The sequence below is a fragment of the Lepeophtheirus salmonis genome, chromosome 7 (assembly GCF_016086655.4).
Source record: "Lepeophtheirus salmonis chromosome 7, UVic_Lsal_1.4, whole genome shotgun sequence".
Classification (NCBI taxonomy): domain Eukaryota; kingdom Metazoa; phylum Arthropoda; class Copepoda; order Siphonostomatoida; family Caligidae; genus Lepeophtheirus; species Lepeophtheirus salmonis.
The window spans coordinates 18,481,602-18,508,294 of NC_052137.2; the positions used below are offsets into that span (position 1 = coordinate 18,481,602).

General features: G+C 31.0%; 1 protein-coding gene across 2 annotated transcripts in view; it reads left to right on the forward strand.

The window, feature by feature from the left end:
* The first annotated feature begins 289 nt into the window (after nucleotides 1-289).
* Nucleotides 290-26,693, forward strand: part of ATP8B (ATPase phospholipid transporting 8B) — a 150,828-nt gene continuing 124,424 nt past the window's right edge. For both annotated transcript variants that reach the window (XM_071890086.1, XM_071890088.1), the window contains exons 1-2: nucleotides 290-418; nucleotides 11,140-11,244. In XM_071890086.1, the coding sequence (XP_071746187.1) occupies nucleotides 11,223-11,244 (22 nt within the window). In that variant the 5' untranslated portion in view covers nucleotides 290-418; nucleotides 11,140-11,222. The remainder of the gene's footprint in view (nucleotides 419-11,139; nucleotides 11,245-26,693) is intronic.

Sequence of the window (26,693 nt, forward strand, 5' to 3'; positions counted from 1 at the left end):
TCATTTGTGCATCTTATCTCTCAACTAAGTATTTCTTTCTCCATACTCTAAAGTCTATGTTCCTCAGTTCCTTTTAAAAAGCGGTTAAATTGAATTGTAACTATATATTTATACAATAGAGGAGAGATACACAAAACATACCAACATAGATACACAAAAGTACGTAGAACATTTGTAGCTATATGGAAGGCAATGAATAATTAATTTGACGAAAAAAATATTCGATTTTTTGTACCTTAATGTAAGGGAGTTATTTCTAGATTATTGTTCACAATTACATGTTTACATTAGTTGACATTCAGACACTCTCAGTGAACATTTGAATACTGCTATTACTACCAAGAGATTAGAACCTCAATATATGCATGTGTTAGATGTAACTCCATGCTTGTTTGATCGACCCTTTACATAGTTAATCGTAAGAATTACAATAATAATTGATCTACTTATTTGAAAATATAATCACCAGAGGTGGCGATCCGCTAACTTTTCCTTAATCCGATTTCACTAATTCGGCTTACATTCTATTTTTTTTTTGTCTGCTAACCCTCTTTTATGTAGCTTAATGCCGTAAAAAAGTATTCTATAAAAAATCCTCAAAGTTTAATCCTTGCAGGAGCATCCGCAGGATGTTGTAGTCCCCCCCCAAATTAAGGAATGTTTAATTTTTACTAGATTTTTTTTTGGGTCAGAATTAAAAAATTCACTGCAACAAAGGAGAAAATATTTTTTTTTTGTAATTTTTTTCTCATAAATTTCACTTTTTATGAATAAATGTGGTTTTTTTAAATTTTTTTCCTAAAAATGTACTACGTAAAATTTAATTTTTGATATTTTTTTCCAAAAATTATTATTTTCTTTGAAATGCTATGAATTTTTGAAGTTTTTTTGGAACATTTTAGATTTAACAAATTATTTTTACGCAAGAGCCACCGCTCAATTTTTTTAAATAGACTTGAAGATAGCAACAAAGGTTGGACTTCAATGCAACTAAGTAAAGAGCAGTAGTACCAATCAAAAGTTTGTCATAGTTGACTTTAAAGGGCCCCTTTACATAATTAGACTTTAAAAGATCAGATATCAAAATTATAAGATTAAATTCAATCAGGAACTAATAAAAATATCCTTATGGTCAACGTTCTCTCAGATACCATATTTTTACAACATAAAATACATTACATAGAAGAAATATTAAAGTAAAAATTTGCATAAAGTCAACTTTTTCCTTCACTGTTTGCTATTTACTTAATTGGACTTCATGATCATGAAGAATTCTCATGAGAATTTTGCTATTTATTTTTGGTACTTAAGTTTATTAATAAATTAATTTCACATTTCTTTTTGATACATACAGATATTCATCAAGAGTGCCCCCCGAAAAATACTTCAGCTTAGAAATAAGTTCAAAATCCAATTTAAATTTTGGAAAAAAATTTGAAAAATTCAAGGCTATTCACAAAAAATTAAATTTTTTGTAAAAAAAAATCAAATGTTAAATTTTCGAGTAATAAGAAAAAATTCCTAAGTTTGGGGGGGGGGGACAACGGACCACCTCCTGTAGACGCCCTTGAATCAAACACTGTTACTGTCAAATCCGCCTTTAGTCCGATACATAGCAATCCTTTTTATCCGGATTTAACTGGAATTGTAATATTTACAACATATAATTGAATGTTTGCCATTTTCTTTAAAGTCCAACAAGAATTTTTCAATTGACATCACTAGTTCAAAGTACTGGATGAGTGATAAGCAGAAGGTTTTAAGAGAATAAAACAACTCTGATAATCAAAATGTATATGTAATCATGAATTTGCTGTTTTTATTAATTTATTGTGTTAAAAATTGTGAAATAATTATATTATTTTATTATGTATTCTTATACGGAACAAAATTTTAAAAATTACTCAACTTTTCAAGAAATAATCATACTTGAATACTATGTATTTATGTTGAAGGTTTTTGTAATTGATAGTCTTGAATTTTAGTAAAAAAATCGAATTTCTTCGAGTAAGAGTTATTGAAGTGTCCGAGGAGTCGAGTTCATTTCAGGATAATAGTCGTATACTAATTTTGGTGTTCTGTAGTGTTAAGTTTTCAGAATTTTCATATTATGCATGAGTGGTTTTTCCTTTCATATCCATGAACAACAAATAACTTAAAATAAAAACGGGGTATCTTGTAGGTTGAGTGCTAAATTGTTGTAAATCTAAAAGCGCAAATTTTAGTTTTATTGCATATATGTCTTTATGAAAGTTTAATATTAAATAATAATACTTAAAAACAGAGAAATTGACAATGTAGAAATAAATTTCTACATAGTGGAAATGTTTGTAACTTTTGCCGAAATTATGGCGACTAACAAACAAACTTCTTTAGTGGAGTTCATTACTTTGTCATCCTTGATGAAGCAACAAAGTAGAAAGATTCATCATTATTATTAAGATATATTTCAAATTTCCTTTATTCTTTTTTTATTTATTTATTTTGAGGCTTATTCACTTTTGATGATTTTATTTGAACTCCTAAAATTGTAATAGTTAAGGAAAATAAATTGATAAAAGAATAATTAAACCTTAATTTAAATAATAGCTCTGTAACATTATAATTTATCCATTAAGCTACTTAAGGAAAATAATGTCCTAACATGAAAAAATATATACGGGGATATTAATGAGCAATATTCAAATAATCACTGAAATATTCATTAATAACTCATAATACTTATTTGTGTAGGCGATTATAAATATACTATGTCGATGATTATTTATTTATCTCAAAGAACTTAACCATCTAATTAAGCTTGTAAGTCGTAAAAAGTTTTGGTCGGTTAAAAAATCACAATTTAAAGATTGTTTGATAGTACAGTAGCTTAGCTGACACTACGTTACATTAAATAAGCTGTGACCAATTGCGAGATAAAAGAAATAAACCCAAGTCCCACTCTGTTTCATGAAAGGAAATAGACATAATTAGAGCTGACTATTTTGTAAGGAAAAAAAGAGGAGAAAGGGAGAGTAAGATATATGTTACTCCTGAATTAAGCCCCTTGTTAATATATGAGCTGTCTATTATATGATTTTGGAGGGAGATAATTAATTAATACTTTAGAAAGGGGAACCTTCTACATTTTGAATAGTATTAGTGAAGAAAAAATATTATAAAACATATTTGAATAATATAAAATTGTTTGATTACGCATTTTAAAAGAATTTGATACCCAAGATAGGCAAGAATGCTTGCTTCAGAGGAAAAGTTAACACTATGACGACCTGCTATTAAATAATGAGGAAAAAGAAGAAGGAGCATGTGCAACCGTTTTTTCTTTTCTAATTGCTTAACCAAATGGTTTCCTTAGAAAAACGTAAACTCTGGACAATATATATAATCTCATTTTTACGCTCAATGCCTCTCGTTGTCCAACAAAGACTTACACATATAACTCCTCAAGAAATCCTCGCCATTAATCTCCGTCACTCATGAGCCCACATACTCGTGGATCCACATTATGTTCTCTCCATAAGAATGATAGAATATTAATAATAGCTTTTAAAAATAACAAAACTCACACGTTAAAAATACTTAGGATTTACAGCCCTTTATGTAATACTAAATAAATGTAAGCGTAGCCATGCTCAAGCTCCCCCGTTACAAAAGGGGTTAAGGAACAGAGAAACTACTATAATGATATAAAATAAGTTTAGAAGAACATTTGTTAACCCATTGTCTAATTTTTATGGAAAAAAAGTGTTAATTAGATTTAAATAGCGAAAATATCAATCATAATTTTTATTATATTATTTAATTCCGATAATCAAGTCTTTCGCAAGCCTTTTTCTTTATACATGTATATATCTGACTAGTTACCATGTTTTTATTACAAAAAAGAGGACACTTGACTTTGGAAGGAGATGATTAAATTTTAATTTTTAATACATTTAAAAATATAATATTATTGATTCCTTTTGTTTTTACAAAGATATTTTGGATTTGTTTTTTTGGTTTCCCAAAAAAACTATTTTGGATTTTTGTCTTTCACTTTTTCTTTTCTTTTTTTAAATGGATTTTTAACATACATCATAAACTCATTAAAAACAGTGTTAAGTTTCCGTCTGAAAATTTTGGATGGTTTGATTTTTAATGAACCAAAATCCTTCAGTTCTCAAAAGAGATTGGTGTGGAAAGATGTTAAAGAAAAATTTGAAAAATATGAATTCGGAGTATATTGGTCTTACAAAAAATTGGTCTAGATTCTATAAATAAACTATTGATGACGTCATATGTGTCTCAAATTTGTGAACATCCACCTACAATGACATCAAATGAAGCTAAATGTGTTCCATAAATCATATTTGTACAACTCATAAGTCGGGATGGGAGAAAATCGGTCTACGATTTGAAAACGATTGACTTTCGGTTAAAGATCGTGGTCTGGATCAAAATGTGGGCCCAAATTGGTTTAGAAAAGTTCCTTAAAACCAAATTGGGAAAAAAATGGTCTTGGACCGAGTCTCAACACTAGTTTTTAGATTAACAGGGATTTAGACGATTTTTACATCTCTAGTTATTACTATTGAAATATATCTGAAAACTTTTTTTTTTTTTTTTTTTAAGTTCCGATGCTTATCATTATAAAATATCATCTGAAGGGCGTTTTGTTCCATTATCTTGACTGCCTTAGATGTGGAACTGTTACTGCACAAATACAGTGTGTGTCTGTTGTTTCACAACGAACTTTGAGCGCATGCCCAGATAGGACGTTGTTTGATGTTTTGACAGATTACTAGAAGTATTTGGCTTCATTTAGTAGAAAATGACATCGTTCAACGAATAATTTAATCCACAATCGTGGAAATCGTAGAGTGTCCTTGTTGCAACCCGTACCGGACGAGACAATTTTAAGATTCAAAATTCTTAAACTGGTACAGGTTATTTGTCGGGAGTCAGGAAGGAAACAGACGAGTCTAAAGATGATTATGACTCTGCTCCAAACTACACTGAAATAGAAAACGTTCACCTGGTTGTCATAATATTTTTTTTTTTTTTTTTGACTTAGCTGAACTCAGGGTTTGGCCTCCAAGCTTATCGTACCTCAATCCTACGGACTTCATGGGTTGGGGATAAGTTGAGTGACCCACAAAAAAATCCTCCTGCTACACAAAATCCTACCTGATACCCAGGATCCCGGAGGAATTCCGAAATGTGCAAAAGGAGAATGATATCAAGATCTGTCCCCGTTTCTGAAGTCGAGTCGAGGCTGTTATTGACGCCAAAGGCGGTTATATTCAATAATGATTTTATTAAACTTATTCAACTTTTTGACATTGGTTTTTATTCAAATCGGATTCTTAGTTTAACAGAAAGTCCATTTAAAAAAAACTATAACTATGGCAATATATATTAGTGATGGGACGATAGCAAAAAAAAATAACCTCGATGCCAATTCCAATGCGATTCTAATAAACATTACCGATCCTGATTCTTTAATATTTAAAATAATGTATTTATAAAATACAATTTTGCAATAAATTTCTAAGAATTACAATTGATAAAATAAATATCTTTTCTTTATTTGATGTAAACAATATTTATATCAAATCAAGGAAAGCGATTCCTCTACCCGGCGAGCTTTTTCCAAGGTAAATTTTCTCAGGGCGAGTAATCCCACGGCAAACTTTTCAAAGGCAAAGGCTTTTCACCAACTGCATTTGTTTAGAACACTTTTGTTCACGCTAAATTTGTGCTCAATTTTTCTTCTTCTCAGTTTTCTAGCATTTTTATCATAAATTATTTTATTACATTATTTATAAAATTATGAAACTCAATTAGAAAATTCAAATGTTCACTTTTTATATTTTGACAGATATATTTAATATATATATATTTTTTTTTTTTTATCACTTAGAAAATTAATAAATAGTTTAATACACATAATAAATAAATATATATAAGAATCCGAATTGCAAATTAAACCTTATTTTTGAGAAAAACAACACATTTTTCAATTACGACGAAATGATTAGATATATCCCTAAAGTACAATATTCAATCACATCTCATACTTTTTTTTAATACTGGAATACTCAAATATTGATATTAAAAAAACGAATTGAAAACGATTACATTTCGGTCAACTGTATGGGCCGAAAATTTGGTCCAAATCCTTCTAGAAAAATCACTAAAGACCAACCTGGAAAAGAGTCTCAACACTATTTTTAATGTTTAAAAAAATGAGGGAGAAAGCTGCAAAATCCTTTCTCGATGTTCATTAGTGGTGAAGTATACATAATAATTAGATATAGATTTTCGATCTAAATCTGAAGCATAAATTAGACATGTAAAACTCAATAAATACGGATTTTTACTCCATTCAAACCAATAATTATACATATATTATTATTATGACCAACATGTGAGAAACGCAACAACAACAAATTGCAAATACTCGTTGTCAAGTCCTGCGACATAAAAACTTAGTTCAGGCATGATATAAAGTATGAATGTAATCAATATATCGGTTAAATAAATAAAATATGAAGAAATAACCAGAACGTTAGTTAGTCAAATTTATAATTCATAGTTCTTAAATATCAAACTAATATCAAAATGTGAAACGTTAAAAAAACACGCATATTTTTCTGTACATACGTCATACATATATCTATTTCGAGAGTATAGTAACTTCTTTTGTTTTTTACATGACATTTGGGCATTCTATTATTTCTTTATTCTACTAATTTACCTAGGCTAACACAGTCGAACAGGGACTGGAATGTATTGCTTATCGGTCTCGGTTCTTGTGCTTATTTTCGTTTGTTGTATTTTATGGTATATTTATAACCTTTTCATATTTTATCTACACGATTTTATGTAAATGAAACATGCCGTTACCTTTAGTGTATCACGCAACCTTTCCTTCAAAAATAACCAGAAAAAGGCAGGGGTAGTTTATGGATCCAGGTCCACTACTAAGCTTGTCAAGGCCCTCAAATATGATAACTATAATATTTCTTAAGCCAGAATTTACCACCTTTAGTATCCTAAGGCCCCCTACACTAATAGATTTTTAGCTGAGGCCCCCTTTTTCGGAACATGTGTAGTATGTATGTGTAGACTGAAAATATTCATCAATTATTTATCTTCCTGCCCCCCAGTCTCCCCTCACGACCCCCCACTTCGAAAACCATTGTCGTAAGCAAACTTAGTTTAGCATATAAGGTAGCTGCATCCCTGTTCGTATCTAATACCATTTCCTGGGCCTGAATTTTCTAAGGACGCACCTTGGTTTAAGTACCTGTTACCAAACTGAGTCTGTTTAAAAAAAAGTGAGAATGAAGATCAGAACTGAGACCAATAAAGCTAAACTGAGGCCGAGACCGAAACTGTTGATTTGAAAGAACTGAGACTGGGACCCATATAACCCTTGAAACTAAACTGAAACCTGAAAGTTCTTTAGGGATAATGCTAAAAAAAATGTTACGCAACTATGCTTGGCTATGACTCAATTAGATTAAATTACACACAATGGAATGACATAGCTCAATGGACAGCGTGCTTAGGAGAATTTATTATCTTGAGCTGAATGTGTGTAGGTTCGTTCTCCGGTCGTTCCTAGAAAAGGAAATATACTTTATGGATTTGGAATTCAAATAAGGTTCTTAGGTTAAATAACCTAAATGCTATAATGTTTACTTATACTTAATCAATGCAAATCCATCTGACCAATTAAAGTAACATTAAATAAAAAATTAAACTAATCTGTGAACCTTCATAAAAAAAAACTCTGGACTTATTTGTTCTTCGACACGCTTCCAAACCTAAATTATTGGAAGTACCGAATGAGATCATTCCAATAAAAATCATTTGGGTCTCAGAAAAGTCAAGGATTTTGAGACCAAAAGCCAACACTTATAGATATGTACCAATAATATTTCTCATGATATTATGACCAATGCTCTAACTTCCTCTATCAACCCAAATTAATAATTCAGTTAGAATGTACGTACATCAATATGTCAAGCATTGTTAATGGCTGTGCCACTTAATTTGTGGTTAAATAAAAGTATTTGCATAAATATCAATTGTGGAAACTCTAAGTTACTTGATTGATTATCAAATATTTATGGTATGTGGTGTTTCAACATAAAAACAATCTTGAATAAAATTCAAGAACATCCCATATTTATTGTTTTATTTCATATTGCCGAATATTAATTTTTTTATGACTTTATATAGAGAAGTAATATATATTATTAAAAATCTTAGTTTAAAATTAATTCCCCAAGCCAAAGTCAAACATCTTAAAAAATTGCTATGTGTATATGATGTTAGTAGTCAATCCATTTTCATTATTCAATGAGCAGTAGTTAAATAATATTTAAATAAAAAGGTGAAATAATAATTATTCTGTAAATCCGGAATAGCCTTTAAATTTCTTATAATTGTGCATTAAACCATGCAAGAATTTTAAGTTTTTATCTGAAAATGAGTGGTGCTGGTGTAATATGTCCCAAGCATAGACAGCCTTATAGGTAGTATAAAAAAATAACCTGGTGATATTAAAAATTGATCACATAATTGCTTTCCATCACTGATTTTAAATATGGAACTCATGATCTCTTCTTCCATGTTTTAGGTAAATCCAAACAATTTAAATTCATTCTTATGTGCCAAATAATTGTAGTGAGATGGATTATTGCAGGTCTTTAATAGTGGAAAGAAAAACTTTCCACTATTAAAGAAAGAATTATGGTCAAGATTAAACCGTGCTTATATTCTTAGAAAAAGCTATCCATTCCAAATGTTTTGGCTCAATGAGGTCTTTAAAGATTTTTTTAATTACTATTCTAACGCACAATGTCAATAGTAGAAGAGAGTAAAAAGACTGGTGTCCCTTTCCAAATGATCATCAGCTTGTCTGCTCAAGAATGAGATAATTCATCAGTTTTGTTATACATAAAATCAGTTCCTAGCATTAACCAATTGTAGGCGGTATGGGACAAAATAGATGCACGCCGCTCAGACTTTGAGTTCCTTGCTAGGTCAAATATAATCTTTTGATAAATTTTCTAAATAATTCAAGGGAGCAAAGACAACCAACCCTCTTCCTCAATTACTTTTGGGTCTTCTTTTTTTTTGAATCTATGTAGCTCCGATCAAAAAGCTAATTGAGCAAGCCCTTTTCTTCGTACAAGACCTTTTCAGCTCACCATGGAATATACGCTGCCTTAAAAAGATTAACAGGGACAATTTGGTGATTAAGAGGTAATTTTGTTTTACTTTCCCACACTTAATTCCCCAAATATCGACACTCTTTTTGGTAGAGGAATCAGCTATTCTAAGTATTTCAAAGGGATCCCATTTATCCAGGTGGGGAATAACTGTCTTCTTTTTTTTAAATCTCCAAACAGGACCTCTTTTCATATTTCTTGAAGTAGTTCATTAAAACTTCAATCCTCCTATTTAATTGATTTTCTAACTTTGCCTCCAATATCAAAGTAATATGGTCAGCATACCTATCAATAATATGTTTTGACGTTCCAAAATCAAATCTCAAACTTATTTCTTGTGGTATCTCTAAATCCTTGTAGCGAAAAGTAGTGTAGCTGATGGACAACCTGGGAGGCAACTCTTTTTTTTTTTTTTAAATATTAGATCACTTTCCAAATCATCTAATGCAATAGTCGACGTACCATTGAATAAAAGAGCTCCAATTGTCTTGAAAAATCTTCTAGGAATAGTTTATTTATTGCTCTCAAAACATGTTCACGTAAAATGGTATCAAAGGCCTTGCAGAAGTCAATTCCAATTATTTCACGAAAGCTCTTCCTATTTTGTACTCTCTAAATTCCAGTTTGAATATGTCTAGATATGTCTGAAATCATCCTCCTTTTCAGGAATCCTTTCTGTTCCAGACCAAACTTATAATTTAAAATTGGCTCCATTTTGTATGCAAGAATACCAGAAATGACTCTATAGCTTTCATTGAGAGCAGTAATTGGTCTATAGTTATTGACAGCCGTCGGCTAACCTGTCTTAGGAATCAAGGCAAATCTGTATTTCCTCAACGACTTTGGAAGATACTATATATTTCTATGGACCTTCATATCTCAGCACAATAAAGAACACGGAGTTAAAATTTTATATTTATAACTTCCTTAGTAAAAATCGATTACTTACCTAATTTTGTTTGAGAAAAATTAAATCTCTCTCACTACCAACAGTCCTTTGTAATTGCATCTGAAAAAGATTCAATATTTCTCGAGAGTCTGTAATATGATTGCCTTCATTGATAATTTTTTTGATGATATATCTAAAAAAAATGTTTTTAATCCTTTAAAGGCATAATTTTCAGTATTGATTTCTACTTTAAATTCCTACTCAGCAATTTTTGAGAATCGAAAAAAGTAAGTAATCTCTTAAATAATAGTACGTACAAATAAGGAACCTTTTCCCAGAATTTCCTCTTTTCTTTTTGAAACGACATGTCTCTCTTTCTTTCTTTACGAATAAACTCTAAGGCAGTAGATTGAACTGTATCAAATAGAAGATTATCTAGTTTTTAATTAAATGAAGGATTTAATTTATTAATAAAAGATGTTTCTTGGTAATTTTTTTGTCTTCCAATATCCATATGTGGGACTGAAAGCGTTTTAGGTTAATAAAATTGGAAAACAATTTCAATAAGCTTATGGCCTGAATCAAAAAGAGGCCGGTAAAAGTTTTTTTAGTTTTGGATAAGATATATGAATAAGCAAGGGAAATATATGGTTCTTTTTTAAATTTCTATGATGATTTAAGATAGGCAAAAATGTTTACTATAGTTCAGATTCTTTGTTTAATTTAAGAAACTCATGTTGGCTCCGATATGGCTTCTTTCAATTAAAATCTGTCAATTTATTATTCTTTTATTGTGACGATCCATTTTGCCTACTTTAAGTGCAATTTGTAACATACTCATTCGGTTAATAAAACTAATTTTTGTATATGAACTATTTATAATTTGTCAAAGAAAAAAAATGTAATCCGCACTCAATTTTGAAACAAAAAATCATTCTACCCTACGATTTGTGTTGACGGGCCACATATCGAATCAATTAATTGAATATTTAAAAATATATATATTTTTTTTTTTACTTACAGAGAAGTTTTCAATTCACTATTATTATCGATTTTAAATTCTCCTCAATGAATACATAGAAAACGAATGGGATGGCTTAGAAAACATGGTTGCTGTCAGTCCAGGAGGTAAGTGTTGATTCATGCATTCATTTATATTGAAATTAAAAATAAATTTCGGGTAATTATTCCACTGTAAATAATTACAAAAAGTCAAAATATATATACACATCTCACAGAATGGGCTAATTTGTTTATAGGACGAAGATTAGATTGTTTCTAGGGTCTACTGTGAGACAAACATCAAAGAGTAAGAAAGTGTTGTACTAGCTGATTACCTTGAGTTCATTGGCCAAGAAAACAAGTATGAACAATTATGAGCTTGAATGAAACATATTTAGAAGTCTCGAGAAATATTAATTGTATATCTTCTTATTTATGAAATTGAACTGAATGAAACCTTCCGCTTCTCATTGGCCACACTTCAGAGCCTAATATTGAAATTATATTAAACCACTCCAGTATCAGTAAAATACAATCAATAGGGTATGAGCATTCTTTACTTATATTAGTTTGTAAATAAGGTAACAGAGAGTGGGTTCACAATGTGACAAAATAAAACAACTCCCTGAATGAGAATAATCATTATTCTATAGAGGAGACATCAGTCCCCTCAAGCAATCTATACTTATGCACTATAGAGGGCTTAGCAATAAAAGGTGTTATTTTGAAGAGCCTGTTATTTTGGTTGATGTCACTTTTGAAGTTCTATTTTTTTTTTTTTTTTACATTTGACAGGTACAAACTACGCCATTAATAAAATTGGAACGGCTTCAACAACGCATTGAAATAATTAAAATTTACTATAAAAACGGGGAAAACCTGGTCGAGATGGTTCCTAAAACTAAAACATTTAATAGAAACCTGCTAACTAGATTAGCTGCGAGTAGCTCATAGTTGAAGGAAATAAAACACAAATCCCATTCAATATCTCGCAAGGATATAGGGAGGAATTATGAGGATGTCGATCCTCAATTCTACTCTGAGTCCAACAATGACTTATATTCAAGGCTAAGGCTGTAAATCTTTAGCATTTTTAGCATTTAAGTTTTATTATTATTTCATTCATGAGTAGAGAACTTTATATTTACATATAAATTGTAACCAGCAGTTTGTGTGGTCATAAATGACGGAGAGTAATCCTGAGGATTTGTTTGGGGAAATACTGGACTCAAAGACGAATTGTAGATTAACAGAGGAGTAATTCGTGCCTTAATCCTTGTTTCTTACGTAGGGGTATTTTTGTTTATTTATTTCCTCTCATAGCTGCCAGGGACTACTAATCTAATGAAACGTCATCAAAGCTAAACTCCTTTCCTCTTCAAATTGTCAGAGTTACAATATTATTATTATTATTTTACATATTAAAAATGCTTGCGATTTACATCCTGACTTATAAACCCAAATAAATCCTGAATGTTACTCTCTATTATCCATTGGGCCATACACTCCTGATTACACTTGTACTTAATACTTAGATGTTCTCTCCTCAAGAATGAATGAATAATGATAACAACTTTATAAATAAAAAAATAATGCTTAAGTTGGCAAGAATAGCAAAACTCTCACACAAAAAAATGTCTAAGGAATAGAACCCTTTCTTTGACCTTAAAGCCAGTAAAAAAGTAAAAAGTTAGAAAAAAAAAAGTAAAACAAAAAAGTTTCAAATATTAATTTTTTTGGAAAATTGTGCAAGATTACATTTTTTTTGGGGTAAAAAAAATCAAAAATTAATAGCTATTAAAAAAACATTAATTTATTTGGACAAAATTTGAAATATTATGTTTCAAATATAAAATATTTGGATTTTTTTCTCACAAATTTGTATAGCTACTTACAGAAAATTAAACTTTTGCAAAAAAATTACAAAATGAAATGTTAAATATAAAATTTTTGGAAAAAAAAAAGAAAAATCCAAAACTGGTCACAAAAAGATTAAATTTTCTGTGAAAAAATTTCAAAAATTAAATTTTTAGCGAAAAATTACAAAATAAAATGTTAAATATAAAATTTTTGGGAGAAAAAAATGAAAAATTCATAACTGTTCACAAAAAGATTAAATTTTCTGTAAAAAAATTTCAAAAATTAAATTTTTTGTTCTGCTGAATAATTCCCCAAAATTTGGAAAAAAGAATTCCTTAATTTGAGGGGGCTTTAGGCCCTCCAGCCCTCCCACTGCGCACACCTCTGAATGTATTTATTATATTTTCAACGGGAACTGAGTCATGCTACCTACAACACTAACACATTGTGACATATATTATTTAATGTTCAGTCCATTTACTTCGTATTAATTATTAACCTATTTTAGTTGAAAGTGTGCTTAAGGAATAGGCCTTAGGGTGTGCCTTAAAAATCAGTCTTCTACCTTTACTTATCTCATCTGGTCATTTTCCCCTTCATAATAAAACTTGCCTGTGCCAAATATTTTTGCCTTTAATGTATATATAATGTTGGCTCCCGCTATTTAATTTTGTCCCGTATAATTAAAGATTAGCTGGAAAAACAATATCTCTAAAACGTTACAATTTTTGACGTAGAACCTATTTTTACTATAAGAATCAATGAAGATGGTAAAAGAATGAAAATAAATACATTAATTTTTTATCACACAGTCAGAGCCAAATTAATTAGCATTATATACTTGAATTGTAAAACCCTGGCAAAAAAAAATATAATTAACAAAAATGGAGCAACGTAGCTCAGTGAACAATTATTCTCTTGAACTGAATGTGAGTAGGTTTGATAGTCAGTCGCTCCTAGCGAAAGAAATATACTTTATTAATAATGAAAATCCGGTGAATTCCAACCCACAAATTCATTACATATGGCCATTTTTTTAATTTTATTTAATAGAATACTAAACTCCCTATTGAGCAATTAGATCCGTTCATGAGGTTGTCACAGCCAATCTGGATACGAATTTTAAAAAGATAGCACAGTATTCACGAGCAAATTAAAGTCGTTAGAGTTATACTAAGAATAAATAAAAATGTTTAAATTTCAATGAAGTTGATGATATTTATATTATGTACTGGCGAATTAAAGTCAATATTCATGAGTGTGGTCTGGAAAATGATCTCTATCTATTTAATTTTGGCTAACACTCAAAAACTGTTGAGAGCCCCGGTTATGATATTTTTCTTATAGTAGTACAATCACAGCAGGGATCGGCAACCTATGGCACTGCTGGCGTGCGAAGGCATATTCACTAGCACGGGCAAATTACAACATATTCCCGTATTTTATGTGTGTTTTTACCATTATTGTTAAGAGTGACACACTCATTGATTAGAAATGTTGATGTTGGCACTCCATATCTCAAAGGTTGTCTACACCTGAACTATAGACACAGTATAAAAAGTTGACTATATTTATAAAATAAACAATTTTCTCAAAATTAATTGAACTTGTCTAAAATATTTGTGGAAAATTTTGACATGTAATTGAACTATAGTAATGATTAATCAAATGTATAGTATATCATTCAACAGGGTGTTACCTCGCCAACAGAACAATTTACACACAAGTGTTACACATTTTAGAGATCTCAAGTTTGTTTTACTTTGAAACTAATTGCTTATCCATTACTTTATCGGAATATATCTTAATTTAAATCACTCAGCCTTCAATAAATATTGAATTAGCAAGTATTCAGATTACAATGGACCATCCGGTAAATAGACCGAAAAAAATTGGTCCACGATTGGAAAACGATTAAATTTTGGTTAATGATGTGGTTTGTACCAAAATAGACCGGACTGAGAAAAAGTTTGGCCTTGGACCGAGGACAACACAACTATGTATGTATGTGTAATGGGGGAATGCCAAACTACGTCATTTGATTGATATAGGTGTTTAATTTGCTTTCACTCATATTAGTAGGGATCTATCATATTGTACAATGTACATAAATGAGTATATAATTTAGAATTATCTTATAGTTTTCATTATCATACTGAATATGACAGCCTTTTGTCAGGAAAACAAATTATGTTTAGGGAAAAATGATTAATAGGGGAGATGGGTGTAATTTATTTTTTCTCTAATATCAAAAAATAGTGATAGGGCGATTAATCTGGAATCGGCATCGACTTGGGGGAAATAATGTAACGATTTCAATTCTTAATTATGACTGGTTTTTAACTAGTTATTACTTTTCTAAGAAATGAAATGAAAAAAAAAAATTAGTAACACAATGTCAGAGGATTATATACGAGGTGTTTTCAAAAAGTAAGGGGACTTTGTATTGAAAAGTATAAATTTTATTTTTTCAAACGTTTTGTGCATGAAACGAGTGTCATCGAAGTTTGTTCCGAAACTACTTTATTTTGACCCAAACAAACGTCGTATTTTTTTTTGCCAAAGTAACATCCGAATCATGCCTCAGTCACCTTATTCCCCGGATTTAACCCCATGGGACTTTTTCTTGTTCCCAAAACTGAAGAGACCTAAGAAAGAACAGAGATTTGCAACAATTGAGGAGTTAAAGACTACATTGTAGTACAAGGTTTTAAAAAAAATCCGTTCTGTTCATTGAATGCACGTTCCATGGAACGCCATTAAATGTTGTGTTTTGATCACAATCCTGTATTTATGATGTCTTTTAAAATTTGGGGAGTTACGAGTCAACCCAACTTGGAGTACTTGAGCCCTAATCAAAAACTGTTGTAACTCTCATCGTCTTCCCTAATAATTGTAATAAACATTTGTGTCATATTCTGTAAATATTACAATGACATTAAACGGATCTATTTGGGATTTTAGAAGATATGAGGAAGCTAATATATTAAACATTCAAGTTAAAACTGTTGACGTGTCTGACAATTGCTCTAATTAATTATATGTAGGCAAATGCTGATAATAATGACTTAATTATTGCTAGAAAAATAACAATGAAATCTATCTCATGCATTTAGGTATGTAGTGATTTAATCGATTTATTTATGAGGGATTCAAACAAAATTAACACTTAATTAGCACTAAGTGTACTTGTATGTTTCTAATCTGAGTTAAAAATTACATATTGTGCAACAATTATAAGAAATACTACATCTGGTAGTAATCTCACTTATAACCCCTCCTTCAAATACAATTTAGATATTGTTGCCTCTTCCACCCTCATCCAAACATTTTCCAGCCAGTGGATGGCATCAAGAATAGTTATATTCTTTGTTAGTTCACTAGCTGTGTTGCAATCATCCATAGCCACAAGTATGCTTCTGAGCATGGACATTTTATATACTAATTTGACATTTTGAATGATACCAGAATCCATAGGTTGCAGATGGGAAGTGGTGTTAGGTGGGAAGAACACTGCCTTTACATTGGAGAATGTAATAACACACTTTGGATGATTCTTTGTACCTTCGTTTTTGCGGACATAAGACCGGCTTGGAAGTGTTTGGAAAAAAAAGTGTAGTTTCGTCACAATTGAACACCTCTTTAGCTTGATAGCCTTCGAACAGAATAGGCAGATTATTTTTTCATTCTTCAATAGTCTTTGGTTGAACTTCCGCCCTTTCACCACTCAAAATAGTACTGTTGAGTTGATTCCTTGAGAGAAATTTCTGCACCCATCATTCAAACCCAAAGACAAAGCGAAAGTAGTTGCTTTTGCCCTGATGAGAGGTCCAGTCAGTGAGAAATTTTTGAATTTTTGTAACCTTAAAATGATATAAAATAGATTCGTATTCTTTATTAAACTGCCTATGTATTGTGTGCTATACAAACCTTGTGACCCTCTTCATTCAGTTTGATGCACTTCAATCGCTGGTTCACCGTCAAAACCATCCTTTTTCGTGTATTCTTTAACGGTATTTTTCTAAATTCTGACCAATTTTCTAAGTAAACTAAATGTGTACACTTCATATAAATATATATGAGACAAAACAACGAGCTCATTGGTTGGTCTTGTTTATGCATCTCATGTGGCGGTTCTATACATACATATGTACTTAAAATTACTCTTCTGCCAAGACTTCATTTCCGTATATCGAATGTGTTTTGACCTTTGTGTACCTCAAAAGCTTTCTGTATTAATGATAAAGGAATTTCTGTTGTACGAAATTAAAATTGATATAAAAAAGAAATCAATTAATTTTTTATGCAAGAGAGTCTCTTCCAGGTAATAGAATTTCCGTTTAGGAGAATTCCGTAGTTCGGAATATTTACTGTATATTGTTGTCAAAAGATTGTATTCTTTTTTTCTTGCTTCTTTTCACATAGTCCGTTTTGTTAAAGTTGAAAGGTTAAATTTGAATTAAGTCCTCTTAAACTGAGATCAACCCCAAACAAAGAATAATTCTATATTTGGGAAGAATTGACAAACTATCAATTGATTTTTGACGCTGTTTTTCCTTCTTTCTATTTTGTTGAAGAAAGGTTAAGAGTAGTGTTGTGTCAATCCTGATTTATTTGGTCCGGTTCAGTTCAGCCTTAGGACTGGTTCCATCTGTACTTGGGAACTGTCATTAAGACCACCGGTCCTTCTGACTGTCAGGACTAGAACTGAGTCAAAAAGAATAAATAAAGATGAGTGACGTCATAAACGACCGAGGTGAGTAAGTTTCTGGACTGAACTAGACGGACCTAGACAGAACTGTAGTCTTCATTCCGAAAAAAGGACTTACACAACACTAGTTACAAGATAGAATAAAGAAGGTTGTAAAATCGTCTCTATGGAGTATCAGGGAAAAAAAAGAATAATACCAGAATATACTAAGAGGGACGGGTTTGTACGCTACAACATCCGTAGAAAGTATTCTTAAAAAGTACTCAAGCTGATTCTCGTTTCTGTCCTTATTTATTCGGTTCAGTCCAGTCTTACGACTGTCCTTAGGACTATCAGTACTAGAACGGATTAGAAAAAGAATAAATATAGTTGTATGACGTCACGAAGGACCAAACAAAATAGGTTTTAGAACTGATATGCAGAAATGAACTAGACCAGACGGAGTATGAACTTAACAGGACTGGGCTTCAGTCCTAAATATGGACTGACACAGCACCAATCATATCGGCATGATTCATGATAGACACAAAAAAAGTGTCGAGAATCATAACGGGATGAGTAAAAGACAAAGAGATGCGATCCACTTCACTTCCGAGCTCATCCCTCCATCCACTAATCAACTCCGAGTCTGTGTGCTGGAAATATGGGGGCCATTGGCCCCCTTTATGCGGAGCATTTATAGTTACAACTACAAAAGATTGCTTTCGTCTAAAGATTTAAAAATTTCATAATTTTGAATTTCCTTTTTTTTTATATAATTTTTGTTTGTTTGAATTTACTCTTTTTTGTAAAAAAAGTTTTTTTGTCTATTCTATGAAAATTACTTGTTGATTTGGCGTTTATATAAATATCCAAAACTTTTTAGTCAAAATTGTCAAAAATCCAACGGCTCAGCCTCTCCCAGCACCCCCCAAAAAAAAAAAAAAAATAATAATAATAAATTATAACTCTGCTCCCAACTGATGACATTAACATTATATAATTTGCTCCCTCTCCTCACTTGAAAATACATTCAGGCAGCGGTGGTTGTACTTCACATGAGACGAACTCACCACTTTCCTCACGTCTCTAAATCTCATAGTCGAATCGTGGACTGAGGGAGGAGGCCGGAGAAGATGACAAGGAGATTGAAAATAATAATGCTAGTATGATTCATGGTAGATACATGAAAATGTCATTGTGCCTTACATAATGAGATTTGATCTCTTCCGGCTTCATCCCTCAGTCCTTGGTTTGACTCCGATCCCTGCCTCTTTCCACCGATACTACATAAGATACGAACTCACAGCTCCTCTATATAATGAAAACTTCCATCTATGTACTTGTATGATCCTTCAAAATACTACTTGTTCGAATAACTCGAAAGAATCGAGATCCCTTCGCTTAGTAAAGTTCTTTCCTTATTATTAAAAGGTTGTCATGATTGAATTTCAAATTTCCGCTTATGCTGCCTCCAATTTCGAGATAGGAGGAATATGACGTGAAAACAAAATTGTACACCATAATCAGCTGGTGAAATTTCCACTGACGAATGAAATATACATATATTTATTAGGGAAAAATCAATATCCCAATTAGTAGAACTGGGATATTATGTAATTTGTAGTAATTACAAATTAATTATGAAATAAAAATGTATTTTTCCCCTTAATAAACAATATTGGAGCTTATACTAAAATATAATTGTTTCCTTGATTAATTAATAATATAAATAATTGGTTTAATTAGTAGTATTCCATCAATTTGACCTGAGTGAACAATATACAAATAGAAAACGCCCAGTCCAGTAGCTACTTTTAATGTACTATTTTTTGTAATTATAGTTATTTTTTAACTAAACGGTAGGGATTCTCAACCTTTCAATCACGGTAGAGTCTTAAAAATAAAATTGTAAAGCATTTTTGGTATATATAAAAAAACGAAAATTACATGGTAATCCGGAAAATTGATGGAATATTTCGGAGGATAGCAGCTTAGCTGTCGTGATGTTTTATTAAAATACCTGCAAGTGATTATGCTAGGAAGGTTAGAAACACAAATCCCACTCCATAATATCTTGGAAGGAATTACTTTTATATAGATCCTCAAATCCACTAAGGATTTCTTAAATCCACTCAACAAATCCTAAGCATTATTCTCCGTTTTTTATGAGTACACAGACTTGTGGTTGTACTTTAAACTTACATATTCTCTCCTCATGAAGGAACGAATAGTTAAAATAGGTTTACAAAATAAAAAAACACTGGTCAGGTTCCTTATCAAAACAGTTTTGCTTTCTCAGCTCGCATCTTCTCTACTACACGGCGTTACCTTGCTAACACATAAATACCCTCTGTATTTCGTTGTCCGTTGTCGATTACCTCGCCTCACTTGATGCTTCAAGACTATTTCATAATTTATTATTTTTCATAAATACAAAAAGTAATAAGTTATTCAATACATATGCTCCCTTTCAAAAAGGACAGGAATACAATTTCCCTCGTAGGCGTTGTATATTTAGATAAATATATTGGCCATTTTATTACTTCTATGAAGAAATTTTGGCTATAAATACAAATAAATAGCTAAGCCTTATAAAAAATATTACACAGCAATAATATTATACAGTATAGGGTTGTTGAGAAATAATATAAAAATGATAGTCTTGGAGTACTTAAGGGATGAATAGATGTTCTTATGATTGACTTTTGGCTAACTACAAAAGGATTTCGGGCCTTTTTTCGGTTTCTTTTTGTATGAAAGGTTCCGTGATACAATAAAGGTAACGATTTGATTACATCCCTCTCTGTTAACAGCTCAAACTTAGATTCAGCTTATTTCCCAAGTTGAAGTATCTATATATTTATTTATCTATGGGTGAGAATCTCTAGAAATAAATAATTAGAGACGACAAAGATTTTTTATTGGCAATTTGGGATATTAAGGCTGTATCTTTATTCTGTAACAGAATAGACACAGTATCATCTTGAGATAAGAGTTCCACAACATACAAATTTTACTAACATACAAGCTGGTCATGCATCTCATACTTTAAACTTCAAGTATCTCGTCTTTTTTGAAAGAAATAATGATAAAACATCAACAGCAGAAATGACATAGTTAGTAAGGACCCGTCCTAGGACTGACAAAATTAAGCAGTCATTTTAATTTTTTTTAATACCGATCCAACAATAGTTTAATATGATAAATTTGTAGTTTTGTAAATATGATGTTCACAAAACTTATGAACATACAAGATAAAAAACTCAATACTCCTATGAATGTAACACGTTCAAATTACTATAAAAGAAGTAGTAAAAAGAAATCCATTATTTAAAAAAAATACAGTAATGTTTATCTCTTTGACAATCAAAACAGTGCTTACTCGACGTGGACTCGACGATTTCCATTATTTTATTCACATTTTCAATAATTGGCCTTGCATCTCTGACATTAAAATTACCGAAACGGAATCGAAGGAATCAAAATTGCTCCTGATTGGCTAGTATAGTATCAGAAAACTCAAAACGATTCACATTTTCAGCTCCCTGGCTTGTGTTGTTGCCTCGTTCATAGAAAAACTATTAAACAGGTGTATTTCTTCTCTCTTTGACACACGCTCCAACAATACTGAGTCAAACAGTTACAAAACTGACTAACAATTTTTTATGGTCCAAAGTGGTCATCAAGCCGTGTGCCAGGTTCAGAGGTAGGTTGAAGCTGGAGGTAGTTGGTATGAGGGATTGACTTCACTATGAACACCTATGTGCAAGAGCAAAAGATTTGTCAATTGATGCAATTTTTTGCCAAAAAATTTCATTAATTAAATTTCAAATATTAAATTTTTTTCAAAGTATCCACAGATATTCACAAAAAAAATTCTAGTAAAAGGCAAAAATTTCCTAAATTGAAGGGGGATTACAGCCCCTGCTGAAGCCCCGGGTAGTATACAATATCTTTAATGTTGGCTCTTAGCTTGCGGATCTGAATCCCTTGTACTAATATGTATTGTAGAGTGTCCAATAAACGTGCACTTATGATTGCGTACTCCTTGAGTCTACGCACATTTTCCAGGTAGTGGTCAACATGGACAAGGAGTTCCTCATGAAGAGCTGTGCCAGCTTCAGGCCCAAGTTGGAGGCTGTGGTTGAAGATGGGGTAGTTGGGTTGAGGGATTGATTTCACTATGTATTATTAAAAATATGAGCCAAAAATTTGTGAATTGCTGACTTAATTTTGGAAATAAATTATAAATACATTACCCTTAAATTTTCCTGATTTAAAATCCCCAACCCTGCATTTTTCAAAAAGAAAAAAAATGTTCTGTACCCCTTAATCATAATGCGCTTAATTTCAAAACAAGCCTAGATTCATAGATTAATTATTAAACATGACAATAAGATCTGATTGATTAATTCCTCATATTAATTATGTAACTATACATAGGTACTTATAAATACAAAGCCTTTTGTCATTATCAAAATGTAATTACTTGTACTTCAAATAAATCATTTTAATTAGTTTTTGAACCTTTTTGTAGTAATGGTCAGCAGAGCAGGCCCCGAATTTTGATTGTATTTTACTAAACTGTGTACCAGGTAAAATCATAGACTTGAATTAAAATCAATTTGGATTACTTAAGGGTGAACATTTTAAAATAAAAGGTTGCATTATTAAGAGTAGGAACCATTCCAGTTAATAAACAATTTTACAAAATCAATAGTTGTTAAAGGATGTCTGTTTTGCTCTACTCCCAAGTGAGTGTTGAGGAGATTATGAAGGCCTTGAGATGTCCCTAGCATCGGTAGACATTGGAAAATCGGAATCATGGAGGATGTGGACACTGCAATAACCAAAAGTCCAGCACAGTAGATGAGGCAGCATGCCAAGGCACTCAATGACAGTGATTGGACTGTGAAGAGGTATGTCAAGGCCTCTGACGTACAATGACATCTGCAACTGCTTTCAATAACAGCCAAGGTCAGAATTTGTTGATTTGGTTAAAGTATAATGGGTCAAAAGATCGCATCTGTTCACAGACTGTTCCACCCTCGACTATTCTGTTTTGTACATAGTTGAGAGAAGAGGCCAAACCCTCGCCTAAATTTTGATGAACTCAAGGTCACCGTAGAGCAGCAGTGGATGGCAATGTACGAGGCCTTTATCAATAAGTACTGCGGAGCCTTTAGACCCAGGTTGGAAGCCATGGTAGCAGATAATTTTTTGAAAAATAGAAAATTATATCAATAAAGAAGTCTGTGGTAAAGCCTCAACTCCTTTTCATTCCTGCAAAAATTTAGCAAATATTTACGCTACCAAAAATTGCACAATTTTAAGTTGCACAATGTAAATTGATGTTCAAATGAGAAAATCACACTTAATGTGATAAACTAATTAATTTTCCTTTGTTAGTTCGTTAAAAAATGAAATTGCAAGCGTTATTTCAGTCTGTATTCAGAAGTTTATATATTTTTTGTATTTTCGTTATTATAATTCAAATTGAATTATAATAATGCTTTTAAAAACTTCATTGACAGTGATGCATATATGATAAGAAAAAAATTAAAGCTTATATTATGGATAATTCATTCCAAGCGGGCTACATGTGCCATCCTGTTATTTTAATGCTGGCTCATTGCATGAAGAAACCGATTAGACTCAAATGTGCTATCATTAGTTATACTAATTTGGCATCATTTTGGCCATGTTAAAAAAAAGGAAATCAAATGGGAGGGTGGGCTATTATTGAGGGGGATCATTTTAAACCAGAATGTTTATTTATGTATTTTATATTTAATATATTATGATATTTGATATATATTTTTATCAAATAAAGACCATAATATATATAGTAACAATAAGGAAAACCAACATGGTAACCCTGACAATTTGTGGGATATTTTGGAGGAGAGAAATAATAATGTTCATGCCGTTTCATTAGATCAGCTAAAAACAGCTGTGACGAGGAGGGAGAGAAATAAGTAAGGACATAGGCAAGTAGTTACTCTAACGTTGATCCTCAATTCTAATCTGGGTCCAACGAGGAGTTACGTTTATAACTCTGCAACAAATCCTTGGGGTTACTCTCTGTCTTTTAGGACACATCCTCATCTGGTTTTATTTCCTTCCTCTTAAGGATAATTTAATGAAACATCATGACAGCTAAGCAGGTCTCTTCTAATTATTTTTGAAATTGTTAGGCTTACCATTTTGATTTTCGTTTTTTTTAAGATGCCCAAAATACTACCAATAATAAAGTCTTACATTAGATAGAAGCACCAGCTCACTGGCGAAACACAGATACTGAAGAAAGAGTTGAAAGAACAAATAAGTTGTGTTCTTGAATTAATAAGAATCATGTGTTCACAGTAGAAACTTGAACGTGTTACACTATTTCATGGGGGAGCATCCCCATCTCAACTTGGATTCCCTTAACGAAGCTATCACTGAAAAAAAAGAAAGAAGGTCTGTCATAGTGTCCGACACAGTGTTGTAGATGTGATTGATGGAGAGTTTTTTTTTTGTTTTTTTTTAAGTTCATAAGTATTGTATACAATTTAACAAAATTTCATTGAAATAAGTTATTTTGGAAAAAGTTATTAAGGGTTCAATATTTCATTAGTTGGCCGCCATTATCTGTTGTGCACCCTTTACATTTATATTTTTTCCTTACGAGACTGAATTGACTTATTTTTAACAAAAAAGATCATGAGTATATCTAACACTTAAAAAAATCCCAGGGGAAATTCAATTTCATTTTATTAAAAAAAAATGTATATAGTTTTTCAAAGAGCAATATATTTTTCTCCCTAGTAACAAATGCAGACATGTGGTACGTTAAAACAAAAATAATATTGAATAAATAGCAAGAAAAGATAAATTCCTAATAGGTTTTTTTTTTTTTTCATAAATATTATCAATGTATAATATTTAATGAACATATTTCAGTAATTAATGGGCTTTGTATATACATTTATGGAACAAGTTGTGATATTCAAGAATGATAACTATAATTTAAATTATACATAATTTAGCCCCGATGTGGCCCGTGTGTAATTTTGTATCAATTTGAAACGCTCCTAGAGGATTTATTAGTATAATTGGTTGATAGAAATTGAGGAAGTTAAGGAAAACAAGTGTAATCCAGAATGATTTATTTAAAAAAAATACAAGGCCCGTATAAATTTTTCACTATTAGTGAATAATTTAAGAGATAAAAATTTTTGGCTATTATTTTTTTTTTCTTCTATATGATATTGATAGATAAAATTGCGTTAGTCCATCGAAAGAAATTTCCATATAATATATGTATTTGTGTCAACATAAAAATAATATTCGACAAAAATTAAGAAAAAATCCCAATTTTTATTAAAAATTCATATACATAAACACTATCAACAAATTACAATGTCAGTAAAAGTTGAAAATTATTCGTGTTAAAATGTATGATATAATTTCAACATTGATTATTCTAATTATCAATCATTAATTTATGCTATCATTTCATTTTTATCTATTAAAATTACATGGTAATTATGTATTACGTGGAGCATTTTGAATTTTTATATAATGTGCCACAGAATACTTATACTGGGCCAACCTTAATTACTAACATACTCAGCTCCATTATCCAAATATTGAGAGGTTAAGAAGCAATCTTTTTTTACAATGTTCCGATGAATAATGTTATAAAACACATAATTAGCTGTCGATTCCTAAGAAAATCATTGTCCTAGTCACCATCATGAGCACACAGTACGATAAAAGGATCGGGATAGTAGTTCTTCTTCTCTTGGGATTGTCCCAAAAGGCCTCAGGGAGCAGACTGAAGCCTCAAGGAATATGATTTACAATATCATCTATGTGTATAGACATTGTAAATCGTCTTCCTCGAGTGTGCTCATGGTGGTGACTAGGGCCATCTTTATTTTAAAAATTGACAGCTAATTATGTGTTCCACAAAATTGCTCTTAAGAAAATTCTAATAAAAATGTCTCTGAACCTATAAACATTTTCTTAATGGAGAATAGTAAAAAATAACAGTTGCCCGGTATTTTCGTAATTTGTATCCAAATTCGCAAAAATTAGGCCACCAATATGTCGATTAGACATGGAATATTCAACTATTGCATGATCCAAATCCAAAAATGGTGTATATCCTTCATTTAAAATTATTCATTTTTAGTTCCAAGTTGTACAACTTCCTTATACAAGTTACAATTTGTACTAAAGTACAAATTTTACAAAACATAACATAGATCCCAATATTTTATACGCATGTTTTTAGCCAATTATAGGCGTTGTATTCCAATTTGTGGGATGGATTAAGATACCACAGAATTGTAGTTATTGCTTAAACCCTTTATTTGATTTAGGAGACTTATATTGATCCCGATACAACCCTTTTCAAATAAAATATATCCATTTCTCATTCTTTTATTGTGACTATACATTTTGGCTAATTTAATTTCAATTTGGCACGCAGCCGAAGAGTAATGAAGAATATTTGTTGATGGAAATTGACAATAATTCATCGAATAATACAAATCATTCTAGCTTATTTTTATGTTGACAGGTCGCATATGATGTAATGATTATCAGAAAGTGAATTTTGATCATTTATATCGATCTATATAATATCTTTTAAGACTGTAAAAATAGTTTAATTTAAAATAAGAAAAACACATAGATATCAAATGTTTGTGCTTCTTTCTATTAATATTTGCAACAATGACGTCATTCATACAATATCTAATAAGGAAAAAGATGAATTCTTAATCAAATTTTAAAGTAAAGTATTATTAGCTTATCATCATGAAACAGTTAACTTCTTGTTGTAAAATCAATGTTATACTAGTTATTGATAGGATGTACTTATACGCAGTTTTATTCATGAAAGGTGTAGGAACGAAATAGGCATAACCAAAATTGAGCGTGATTGGTTGTTACAGTATTAAAAGCATAAACAATAGGAATGTTACAGTGAATTGGAATTGACTAAATAATGGCGATACATATGTTTAAT